This window comes from Chenopodium quinoa, unplaced genomic scaffold (genome assembly GCF_001683475.1).
Source record: "Chenopodium quinoa cultivar QQ74 unplaced genomic scaffold, ASM168347v1, whole genome shotgun sequence".
Lineage (NCBI taxonomy): Eukaryota > Viridiplantae > Streptophyta > Magnoliopsida > Caryophyllales > Amaranthaceae > Chenopodium > Chenopodium quinoa.
This window is the reverse complement of record NW_018744469.1, coordinates 3,042,105-3,055,061: the sequence shown is the minus strand read 5'-3', so window position 1 is coordinate 3,055,061 and position 12,957 is coordinate 3,042,105. Positions and strand designations below refer to the sequence as shown.

At 43.8% G+C, this 12,957-nt stretch overlaps 1 protein-coding gene across 1 annotated transcript; it reads left to right on the top strand.

Annotated features, from left to right (window-relative positions):
• Positions 1-1,640: 1,640 nt before the first annotated feature.
• On the top strand, positions 1,641-6,518 carry LOC110697627. The gene has a single exon (XM_021875011.1). The coding sequence runs from the start codon at positions 1,641-1,643 to the stop codon at positions 6,516-6,518; it is 4,878 nt and encodes a 1,625-aa protein (XP_021730703.1).
• The last annotated feature ends 6,439 nt before the right edge of the window (positions 6,519-12,957 follow it).

The window sequence follows — 12,957 nt, the reverse complement described above, 5'->3', positions numbered from 1 at the left end:
ATTCCTTGCTGCAAAAAAACCAAGTACCCAACCCTCAGAGCGGGCGCTCTAATGTTGAAGCGGGCGCTCTAGCTCCCAGAATAATCAGAGCATTTTCTGCGAGACTTCAGAGCGGGCGCTCTGGCCTTAGAGCGGGCGCTCCGTGTTCCCCTGACCGATTTGAACTCTGCTACACGCGTAGGCCGACGGCTCTAATTATTTTACTCTGCACGTGATGCCTAAAATTTTGGGCCTTGATTTGGGTTAGGTTTTAGAGGAGGGTATAAATACCTCTCTTCCTTGTAATTGGGAGGAGAGATGTATGTAGAGAGAGAAATATTAGAAAATCAGATTTCAGCTTATTGTTTTTTTCTTCTTTCTTTTGCACTTTAGATTAGTTAGGGTTTAGTTCCTCATTAGATCTAAAACACTACTCTTTGTTACTCTCTTTCATTTTCAATCCAAGATTAAATCTTTTGGTATTATTTCTATCCCTACTCTTTATTTATTGCTTTATTTATCTATTTTAATTAGTTTTAGCTTATTTTTAGTTGTTATTTCAAGTCAATAGAATAGTTTAATATCTTAGTTGCCTCCTTGTTTAAACTTGCAATTTCTGGTTTTGATCCTTTATTTTCTTGCTATTAGTATAATATTATCCTTATTTGCTTAGATTTCATGCTATTTAGAATAGATTACAAGTAGACTTAACATATTCTCTTCAAAGTTAACTTCTTTAGTAAAGTTTAATCATCCTATTTTCTGGTTTAAGCCATGTTTCTCTCATTAAACTTAGTTTTTGCTTTTGTTAATGTTCTTGTGTGCTTTGGTATGACCCTTCCTTCTCTAGGCTAGGTTTCTAGCTAGGGGAGGGGGAAATGATGAACTAATGATGAAATGAATGATATGTGGTGCAAGATTGGGTAGATTGAGAAGTTTTGCAATTGATTCCAACCTAGGTTTTAGTTGTTAGGATTTAGAGATTGATCACCTCTAAGACCCTATTTTGTGTTGCATGCTAGTTGCGCGAGAGTGAGCTTGTATGTGATGATGACTAGGTTAGGGATGACCTCGACCACCGAGGCGGGGTTGGGTAGGCGGTGTTTAGGTGAGCCCAAGAGGGAATCCTAGATGTTGGACCATAGGCCCCAATTGTTTGGTTGACCAATTGAACCATTCTTGTTGCCTCTAATTGTTGAAATCATTGTTAGTTAGGAATTCTCCCCTATCCCCTAGTGTTTGCTATTCCTTGATTTTCGAAGTTTTATACCTCTGCTTGTTGCTTGTTAATTTAGTTCTTAGTTTATTTGTTTCCCTAGTAGCTATAGATAAATCCATCAAAAATTTATTCCTCCCTTTTCAATTGACTTATAAGTGATCTAAGCAAGAGACGTTTGACCTTCCCTGAGGATTCGACCCCTCTTCCACTATGCTACCTTTGGTTAGTTTAGGACGTGGGTTTTCTTTTTATTCTTGACTCGACCTTTAGGAACTAACGACACCTAGGGGGCCGATCAAGTTTTGGCGCCGTTGCCGGGGAATGGCAACATTGTTTATTGCTTAGTTATCTTGTTTTTCAATTGTTTTCTACTTCTATCCTTCTATTTTTCATTTATTTCTCCGTTGTTGTCATTCGCTAATTGTCTGTTTAGCTGTGTTGAATGCTTAGAAGATCACAGGGACCACCTACTCACGACCTCGATCTCGACATTGACCGCACTCTAAGGCGAGTGAGGAGACTATTTGTTGAACAAACGGGTGAGGAGGAGGAGTTCTTTGATTCTTCTAGTGATATTTCTTCAGACATGGGGGATGCCAATGGCGCTCTTTTTGGTGACTTTGGTAATCCGGGTAGTCATGAATTGCAATGTGGGATTCTACTTCCTACAACGGAAACAAATTTCACTATCCACCCGCACTACACTCAAATGGTGCGTGGAGATCAATTTTCTGGAGCAGCTCATGAAGATCCGATAGAGCATTTGGACAAATTTCTCGAGACATGTGCTTTACTCCAAACCAACCAAGTCACTCAAGAATACATCCGGATGCACCTTTTTTGGTATTCGCTCACAGGCAAGGCTTATAGGTGGCTCAAAAACCTAAAGCCCGGCTCGTTGGCCTCATGGAGAGACACGGCCAAAGCTTTCTTGAACAAGTTCATTCCCGAAGACAAATCAACCGAATTGAGGCAGAAAATTTCATCATTTAGGCAAGAAAGGTATGAATCTTTGGGGGAAGCTTGGGACCGGTTTAAAGAGTATGTGAGAGCTTGCCCACACCATGAGTTTGACAAGCAACTTCTCATCAAGTTCTTCTATGATGGTCTTGACGACATACCCAAGCAAAATTTGAATTCCGGATGTGGTGGACATATTAGCAAGGTGCCTCAAGCTCAATTGGAGGACACCATAGAGGAAGTTGTGAGGTACCATTCTACGAGTGGTGGAAGAAGAAGAGGTGAAGAGAGAGCTTCGGGCAAATTCGAGCTTGATCAAGGTTCACTCAAGGCTCTTATGGAACAAGTCATTGACAAGAAGCTGGGAAATAGCCAAGGGTCTTCATCTTCCTCCACCAATCAAGTACACTCTTTCTCTTGTGAGAATTGTGGGGGTACCAACCATGATATATCATATTGTGGTGGTCGAGACCCCGAACATGTAGCGGCAATGGGGTACATGAACAATCAACGTGATAATTGGAGAGCCCCCAATGGCAATTATGGTAATAGATTTCAAGATGCAAGTGGCCCAAGCCACAACACGGGTCAAATGGCTCCCTTTCCAAATCCAAATGCTAGCAATCACCCTAGAGCACCATTCAAGCAAGGACCACCCAACCAATTTCAAAATTTCCAACCCAACCCTTCCATGCAAAATGATCCTAATCAACAAATGCTCATGGAAACTCTCAATAGAATCCAATCAAGCCTATCCGCCATGGATCAAAGAATAACCAATAGTGAGCGAAAAGCGGATCAAAGGCATCAAGAGGTCACCGCACATCAAAAGATGATGGATAATCAAGTGGCTCAACTCGCCGAGAGGGTGACCAATCTAGCCAATGAGAAGCTCCCGGGCCAACCTACTACCAACCCGGCTACCACCCATCATATCAAAGCTATCTCTCTTAGGTCCGGAAAGTCTTATGAGGGGCCTAGAAGTGATCAATCGGAGCACAACAAGGAGGGTGAAGAGCAAGTGGTTGAAGAGGTCAATGGAGATAGCCAAGGTCAAATAATTGACAATAGTGTTGAAGGAAGCATTGAGAAGAAGAAGGGTGAAGGTAGTGAAAAGAGCAAGGAAGTTGGGAAAGACAAGCAACCATCAACATCTTATCAACCATCAAGGTTTGAACCACCACCGCCTTATCCCGAGAGGAGATTGAATGACAAGTACAACAAGTTTATGGCTATGCTCAAGTCACTTCACATCAACATTCCGTTCCTTGAAGCCATGACTCAAATGCCACCCTATGCAAAATTCCTCAAGGAACTCCTCTCCAACAAAAAGAAGCTAAGTGATGAGTGTATCACTCTTCCTCATCAAGTTAGTGCCCTAGTGCAAAGAACCTTGCCTACCAAGCAATGTGATCCGGGAAGCTTCACTCTTCCGGTCAAGATTGGTGATATGGAGGCCACGGGTGCACTAGCCGATCTTGGGGCAAGTGTGAGCCTCATGCCACTATCCATTGCAAAGAAGCTCAAGTTCGAGATGATACCTTCAAGAAAGGTGATTCAATTAGCCGACCGGTCCACAAAATTCCCATGCGGTGAGTTAGAAGACGTTCCTATCAAGATTGGGAATTTGTTTGTGCCTTGCGATTTTGTGGTGATGGATATGGAGGAGGACCCTCATACTCCTCTTATCCTTGGAAGAGAGGCACTCAAGACCATGGGAGCGGTCGTCAATTGCAAAGATAATACCATTACATGTGAGGTGGCCAATGAGAAGTACAAGTTTGAATTCTCAAAGACTTTGAAGCAACCTATGGTAGAGAAGATTTGGCGGGTGGACTTGGTGGACTCCGAACGTGATGAATTGGTTAAGTCTCATGAGGTAATTAAAGACAAGGGTGATGAAGACCTTCCATGTGAGGAGGTGGGTGAAGGAGAATCTTTGTGTGCCTTGGAGGTTGAAAGCCTTGAAGGTGAAACTCATCCCGAGACTCAAGGAGCCGTGGATGAGCTCCCATCGATCCAAAGTGAGTCTAAGGAGGAGAGTTCCACGCCTCCTCCCAAGGTAGAACTAAAACCCCTCCCTCCTTCTCTCAAATATGCTTATTTGGATGATGATTGCTTACATCCTATTATTGTCAATGCTAACCTCGATGACACCTCATTGCAAAAATTAATTGAGATTTTAAAAAAATATAGGAGTGTTATCGGGTATAGCATTGATGATATTAAGGGGATTAGCCCTAGCTTGTGTATGCATCGCATTCATCTTGAGGATGATCATGCCTCTTCCATTGAACCTCAAAGGCGGTTGAATCCGACTTTGAAGGAAGTGGTTAAGAAGGAAATCCTCAAACTACGTGAAGCGGGGATCATTTATGCTATCTCCGATAGCAAATGGGTGAGCCCGGTTCATGTGGTTCCCAAAAAGGGAGGCATGACCATCATACAAGATGACAAGGGGAATGATATCTCCACCCGCACTGTCACGGGGTGGAGAATGTGCATTGACTATAGGAGGCTTAATAAAGCCACTAGAAAAGATCATTTCCCCTTGCCATTTATCGATCAAATGTTGGAAAGGTTGGTGAAGCATTCACACTATTGTTTTCTTGATGGTTATTCGGGTTTCTTTCAAATCCCAATTCACCCGGATGACCAACATAAAACAACCTTCACTTGTCCATTTGGGACATTTGCCTACCGAAGGATGCCCTTCGGATTGTGCAATGCCCCATCGACTTTCCAACGATGTATGACAGCAATCTTTTCTGATATGATCGAAAATGCAATAGAAGTTTTCATGGATGATTTCAGTGTTTGTGGTTCGTCTTTTGACCTATGCTTGCACAATCTCGAAAAGGTTTTAAAGAGGTGTCAAGAGACGAACCTTGTGTTGAATTGGGAAAAGTGTCATTTTATGGTCGAGGAGGGCATTGTCCTCGGGCATAAAGTGTCCATTAATGGTATTGAGGTAGACCCGGCAAAGGTCTCGGCGATAGAAAAGCTACCCCCACCATCATCGGTGACCGGGGTACGTGCCTTCTTGGGGCACGCCGGCTTCTATCGCCGATTTATCAAAGATTTTGCACAAATAGCGAGACCTTTGACGAGTTTACTTCAAAAAGAGGTGGAGTTCAAATTCGATGATGCTTGCACTAAGGCATTTGAAACCTTGAAAAATGCTTTAGTGAATGCGCCTATAGTGCAAGCACCGAATTGGGAACTCCCGTTTGAACTAATGTGTGACGCGAGTGATAATGCAGTTGGAGCAGTCCTTGGGCAAAGGAAAGAAAAGAAATTGAATGTGATCTCTTATGCAAGCCGGACTTTAGATACGGCACAAAAGAATTACACCACCACGGAGAAGGAAATGTTGGCGGTGGTCTTCGCTTTTGACAAGTTTAGACCCTGTTTGGTGTGCAACAAGGCCATTGTCTACACCGATCACTCCGCGGTGAAGTATTTAATGAGCAAAAAGGATGCTAAGCCGCGTCTAATCCGATGGGTCCTTCTCTTACAAGAATTTGACATTGAAATACGGGATAAGAAAGGAAGTGAGAACCTAGTGGCTGACCACCTCTCAAGGTTGCCGTTAGACCACCCTTCTTACCTTGACAAAGAGGATCCCATCGATGATGAGCTTCGAGATGACTCTCTTATGGCGATCGTTACCAGCACCATCCCTTGGTTCGCTGATATTGCAAATTATTTAGCAAGCGGGGTGGTACCTCATGACTATGATGCTCGACAAAGGAAGAGGTTCTTCAAGGAAGTTAAGAGGTATTTTTGGGATGATCCAAGCTTGTACAAGAAGTGTAGTGACGGTTTGTTCCGGAAATGTGTGGCAAATCATGAGATGGAAGGTATTATGGAACATTGTCATTCACTACCTTGTGGAGGTCATGGAGGTGTCAACAAGACCGTGGCAAGGATCCTAGGTTGCAAGCTTTGGTGGCCAACTATGCGCAAAGATGTTCACAAGTTCATCCTTCGATGTGACCGATGCCAAAGGATGGGAGGAATCACAAAGAGAAATGAAATGCCGCAACAATCAATCTTAGAAGTTGAGCCATTTGATGTATGGGGAGTGGACTTCATGGGTCCGTTTGTCTCCTCATGTGGGAATTTGTATATCCTTGTGGCTGTGGATTATGTGACTAAATGGGTGGAAGCGATACCATCACCCACAAATGACCACAAGGTAGTGTTGAAGTTGCTCAAGAAGATCATCTTTCCTAGATTTGGGGTGCCACGGTGCCTAATTAGTGATGGCGGATCTCATTTCGCCAAGAAACAACTCGAAGCACTTTTGAAGAAATATGGGGTACATCATAAGGTTGGACTCCCTTACCATCCATAAACCCAAGGGCAAGTGGAGGTGTCCAACAGAGAAATTAAGAGTTTGCTCGAGAGGATGGTCAACAAGTCTAGAAAAGATTGGTCCCTAAGACTGGATGATGTACTATGGGCCTTACGGACCGCTTACAAGACACCGATTGGCACCACGCCATATCGACTTGTCTATGGTAAGGGATGCCACCTTCCGGTGGAATTGGAGTACAAGGCATGGTGGGCTGTAAAGGAACTCAACATGGACCTTCACTTGGCCGGAGAAAAGAGGTTACTCAAGCTCAACGAGTTGGAAGAGTTGAGGTATGATGCTTATGAGAGCTCTAGACTCTACAAAGAACAAACCAAGAGGTGGCACGATAAAAGGATTCGAGATCGTGACTTCGAGGTGGGTAACAAGGTTCTTCTCTTCAACTCACGTCTCCGACTCTTTCCCGGGAAGCTCAAGTCCAAATGGGTGGGGTCGTTTACAATCACCAAAGTAACCCCCTATGGCTCGTTCGAATTGGAAAATCATGAAGATGGGAGCCGGTTCATGGTGAATGGGCAACGGATCAAAAGATACTATGATGAAGGAGATATTGGAAAGATCGGTTGCCTAATGCTTGGGACGGTCCACACCGTTCCTCCCCCTTAGCTTTATTGCTCGTGACGTAACGTCAAGCTAGGGACGTTAAACTAGCATGCTTTGTAGTATATTGTGAATATTTGTCTTTGAACTATCTCTTTAGTTACTTTTTGTTTTAAGTACTTTGCAAAAATCCGGAGGATTTTTCCCCAAAGAGGGGATGGTTTATGTTGGTTATCGTTAGCCAAAATGCTATAAACCGAAGGGCACGACCTCTTGGCTCAACCAATCAATGGTTGAGTCGGGTACTTAGGTCGCATCCTATAGAAGTACTAACGATTTTGGTTTGAGTGATATTTGAGTGTTTGCAGGTTTGGGAAATAATGCTTTTAAAGCCAAAAATCCGACAGTCTAGAGCGGGCGCTCTAAACAGAGGGCGGGCGCTCTGCATCATTGGGAATTATTCAGAATATTTGAGGCCAAAATCCGAGAATTTAGAGCGGGCGCTCTGGGTGTAGAGCGGGCGCTCTGATTTTAAGGGGGCTAAGGAAGGAAAATTTCGAGAATTTAGAGCGGGCGCTCTGGGTGTAGAGCGGGCGCTTTGAAGGTCCCTCAGAAATTCTACATTTTTGGTGCTAAAATCCGAGAAGCTAGAGCGGGCGCTCTGGTCAGAGAGCGGGAGCTCTGAGTTTTGGGTGAAAAATTGACTAAGTGTGGGAAAATTGCGCAGCTTTAGAGCGGGCGCCCTGGTCTTAGAGCGGGCGCTTTGATTTTCAACCCAGAAACCTGATTTTTCAGCGAAATGTTAGAGCGGCCGCTCTACCCTTAGAGCGCCCGCTCCGACCCTCATTTCAGACTTTGCGTTTTATCCCCTTTTAATTTTGAGCACCCAAATTCTCACCTCAAACTCCCTATCCCTATCCCTTCTCTCACCTCAAACTCCCTCAACTTCTTCCTCCATAACCAAACCTTCATCTCCTCCAAATCTCCACCTTCCAACTACGAATTCCTCTAAAATTCACAAATTATTCATCCCCTATCTCCAAAAATCATACATCTCCATCAAGAATTCAGCACCTAGTCCGGATTTCATCAAGAATTGAAGCGGGTTCTACCGGGTTCGCGTCGGGCCAAGTCGGGTTCTTCTTCAATTTCAACTCTAGGCTAATTTGTCTCCAATTGTTGGTATAATCCTACTCTTACTAAGTTAATTTTCCCTATTTCTTTGGATATTTGCTTATTAAGGTTGGCTTAATTGGAGAATTGATGGTGAATGAATGGGTTTTGTGTTTTATGTGGTGAAAATTTGTTGTGAATTGTAGTGTGTTGTTTGTTGTGGTGCTTTGGCAAGGGAAAATTATTGTGGATTTTTGCTAGGTTTTGGTTTGTAGAAAGTTTTGGTTTTAGAATTGGTGGTTGTGCAAAGTTTTGGAGAGTTTTGTTTTTGTGGTCATTGTGTAGAATTGTTGGAAATTGTTGGGTTGTTGTGGTGTGTTGCTTTGGAAAATTTCTATATTGTTGTTGTAAGAAATGGCTGGTGGTTCAAAGAGGCAAAGAGCCGAACCAAGGAGTGGTAATGTAGGAGAAAGTAGTGGTGCCGGTAGTAGTGGTGGGCATGCTCAACCCACTCAATTCAACATTACCCTGCCACATGCGGCCCAAAGGAACAAATTGGCCGCATTGGATAGGAGGGCAATTAATCCAACTCTCTTCTATTCCCAACACGACTGTTATATGATTGGAATAGACGAGAAGGTTAGGGAGCTTGCAGTGAATCTGGGGTTTGATGCGTTCTTGGATTGTAGATTGCCAAATGATTACATCACCGCAGATACTTCCTACTACTACCCCACCCAACCGCCTCTAACTTACCGCCCCCTAACATTGGAGTTTCTTGCTAGCTTCGAGTTAAATCAAGAGGAGGGTATGGAAGGCATTGATGCATTCAAAGTAAAATTCCGGTTGTTCAACAAAGGCCGCCACATTACCCTCCGTGCTTTCAATGAACTATTTGGTTGGGACCCAAATGCTCGAATCTTGGATACCTCCGGACTTGACGGTCAAGGTTATATAGAGGGGTACAATCCGCAAGAATTTTGGGCCCGAATCACGAGTGGGGCTAGAGAATTCCAATCAAACTCCTCCAAGGCCTCAGAGATCCACCATGCCGCCTTACGGTACTTTCACCGGATGCTTGCATATATTTTCTTCTCCAGAAAAGATCTAGGTAAAATGAGCGATCAAGAGTTATATCTTCTTTGGAGAGCTACCGAGGGTGCGCTTCTTTACCCACCTACCACCCCGGAGCACAAGATCAATCTAGGGTATCTGTTTGCCAAGAGATGTAAGGCAATAAGGGACTCCCCCCTCTTGACTGGTCCTATCTTTATGGGAGGGATGGTCACGTATACCGCCTTCAAGTACAGATACAAGACCCAGCTGCAGCAGATGGAGAGCTTGAACATGGCAGCCGAATTGAACATAGAGAAGATGAAAAGAATGCAATTCATTTCGGATTCCACGGGAGTCACGGGTAAGGCCTTCATTTGGCGGATCCGAGACGTCCCTTGGTGCTACATGCCATGTCCGTTCATGATGAATCCGCCCCCGGGAACTGAGTTACCATGGCAAGTCCCTATGGAGCAAATTCACGAGAATGACCTCTCCCAGCCCGAGATTGGAATGAAATCAGGCAAGCGAGGCGGCAACAACAACAATTCCAGCAACATCAAGAGCAACAGCAGCAACAGTTTCAGCAGCAGCAACAAGAGCAATTTCAACAATTTATTTCTCAGGCACAGCAGCATCTTCAGCAGCCCCCCCAGTTCTCGGGGGGAGGTGAGCCCTCTTCCTCTTCTGCATTTAATATTGAGCAAGCTTTCGCTAGCCTCACTCTGGAGGTTAGGAACCTTGCTCAAGCCCGGCCTAGGGAAAGAGAGGAGGCCCCTGCTCAGTCTCCTGGTCCCACTTTTGATATTTATCAAAACCATATTTATGATTACCATGTGGACCAGGGACATTTTAGCCCATGTGTCAACTACCCCTACTACCCTCCGCAGCACGGGCCAGTCCCGAATTGGGAGCCCCCTCAGGTAGATGACAATGGGAACCCCATTCCTCGTACCGGCGGCCAATACCCCTATTGGCAAGGCCCCGGTACCCTGCATGACCCTCCCCACTCCTTCCCCCCCTACAACTACCAGCGCCCAGGTGGGTGTGATTACCTCGGTGATCCCGCCTATCCTTATCAGGGCGACGGCTTTCCCCCCGGTTATTATGGTGGGTGGGAGCCATATGGGCCGCCATGCGATGTTGATTATGATTGGGCGCCCCCTGTAGTTGTAGAGGGAGAGGAAGAGGAAGACTCTGAGGAATAGATGATCATTTCTTTTGACCCCCCCCACCCTTGACTATTACATGTTTTATCGCACCGAGACGGTGCCTGGTTTTAGTTGGGGGGGGTGCCTTAGCATTTTCATATCTAGGGGCAAATGAAAAGATCATTTTGGGGATGAGCAGCCTTTCCTATGCTTGCTTGTGCTTAATAATCTGTTGGCTTGTATCTGTTGGTTTGTATTATACATGATCACTTTTCCTTTTTCTTCTTTATTTTGTTTTCTAATCTTTTTGCTTTGGAGTTCTGGTATTTCTCACTTTTTGGCAGGTTGTATACTACTTTTGGAAGGAGCCAAGGTTGGTTGACTTGGAACCCATCATTCTTTTTATGTTTTGGATTGGCATGGCTCCGGTGAGATCTTTCCAAACTCTCTTCTATTTATTTTATCTTGCTTAGTTCCTAGGAGCGGAGTTAGGATTAAGTTGATTGATTCATGGATGTTTGCATACTTGGAATTGTGTACTGAGAATTGTGTGAATTGATGCTTTCATTCTTGAGTTCCTCTTCTATCCTTCTATCCCTTCCTTTCTATTTTTGTTGAAGAGTAGCAACGGGGCGAGGTTCACACCTCGTGAGAGGCGCCCGGCTTTATGCCTAGGAGGACGTGCATTCAATTCACGTACCTTCTACCGCCCCCACTTATGGAATTTATTCCAAACGAAGTCCTACTTCTCTTGTTGCTCTTCAATGTTTTCTTTTTCTTTTTCTTTCTCTTAGTGTTATCCAAGGCAAGTGTTAAAACTTTGTTTTGTGTTTGGCTGAATTAGTAGCTACAATGTATGAACATATATGAGTTGGTTCCTTGATTTGATAGGTTTACAAGGTCTTTAATGTTTTGGTTGAAAATCACATAGCTTCATTGCTCAAATGACTCCTATTGGACATATCTTGGGCTATTTAGGCCTTGATCCCTTTTGTCCTCGGTTTGTGGTTGTGGGCGTAGCTCATCTTGTGAATGAAAGCTAGGTGGCTAGAAATTTGGAGACTTAGTGTTTTGCTACTTGATCTAAAACTCGCTCCATTTGACTCTTGAGACCGCGACCGAATCGACTCATAGGATGATAAAGGCATTCATTTCGGGATAAGGGCATAATTTTTCGTTCTTTTTAGATCCTTTTTTTATTTCCTAGGACACCTTTACTTTCAAATTTCAGGTTTTTGGGTTTACATTCACCTTTTGCGTACCCCCTTGAGCCTTCCACTTTTTGTCTACCCGCATTACAAGCCTTATGAACCTAATTTTATTTTCACCTTTACAGAAATGAGTGAAACTCGAGCTTGGCTTTGTATCTAAGTTAAAAGTTTGGCATAGTGGATGTCTATAATGTAAATTGCAAGGGACGTGTTTGTTTCCCCAATTAAATCTTTTGGTAAAAAAAAAAAAAAAAAAAAAAAAAAAAAAAGTTGGAATAAGAATGCATAAGTAAGGCATCGATCTTGTATATAGTTTAGAGTTAGTTGGGGGGTATAATACCCACCAACTAAGGTTAGTTGGCCTTGGTTTTGCTCGATTCATTAATGTTTCACTCTTAGGAGCTTACACCACCAGCCAGAATTAACCCTTACCCCAAGCCATTTCATTGCACCTTAAAAGCCCTTTGGACCTTGAGTGATTGAGTCAATGTCGGTGGAGAGAGTCATGGGTCGAGCTTTTAGATTGGATTTGCATTTACTAAGTTAGGGCAATCCTACCTTGCCCACCTCCTTGTTGTTCTCCTAATTCTCTTGTGGAATTCGAGACGACTAGCCGCCTAGTGTACATGATCGAGATGAGGAAGGTTGCCTTGGTGAGGGACAATTGGAGGATAGGATCTTTATAGTCCAAGCTTTTGAGCATGAGCTATGTGGCCTTCAACCAGGAGCATTAGCTAGCTTGTCCACCTATCTTGTCAAGAAGCTTGCGCATCCTTGTGATTGCATTGTAGTGAAAGTTCAACCATTCATGTTTGTGTTTCTTTCCCTTTTTATTTTTCTATTTTTCTATTTTTCTATTTGTCTCTAAAAACCTTGCCTTGATTTAGTGCGAAGTTGTGGGTTAATCTCTCTCGAAAACCCTCACGAGAGCATACTCGTCCTCCTAAGTGACTTGGGGGTTTAAATGGCTTGTCGTTTACGCTAAAAACGACCGTGATTCCTACGAGAGTGAGTTAGTGTATAGACTTATGCTTTTGGTTATTTTTGTTTGCTTATTTTACTTCGCTCGAGGACGAGCAAAGGACTTAGTTGGGGGGAATTTGATCAGTGGCCATTTGGCCCACTTTTCTACTTTGTTTCTTCCCCGATTGAGCCCTTTGTTTGCCCTTTTTCCTCTATTTTAGCTTAGTTTTGTTATTATTGAGCATATTTGCTACTTGGAGTGGTTTTGAGTCATTTTTGGCTCATTTCCTAAGGTTTTATTCCCTCTCCTTTAACCCATTTCAATTTGCTCCTATTAGAACCTTTCCTATGATTTGTGTTTTCCATCTTACAGGTCCTCCCGTGGCT

Excerpts from the sequence above, each read along its gene's own strand:
- LOC110697627 (XM_021875011.1), top strand. The coding sequence starts at position 1,641 with ATGCTTAGAAGATCACAGGGACCACCTACTCACGACCTCGATCTCGAC.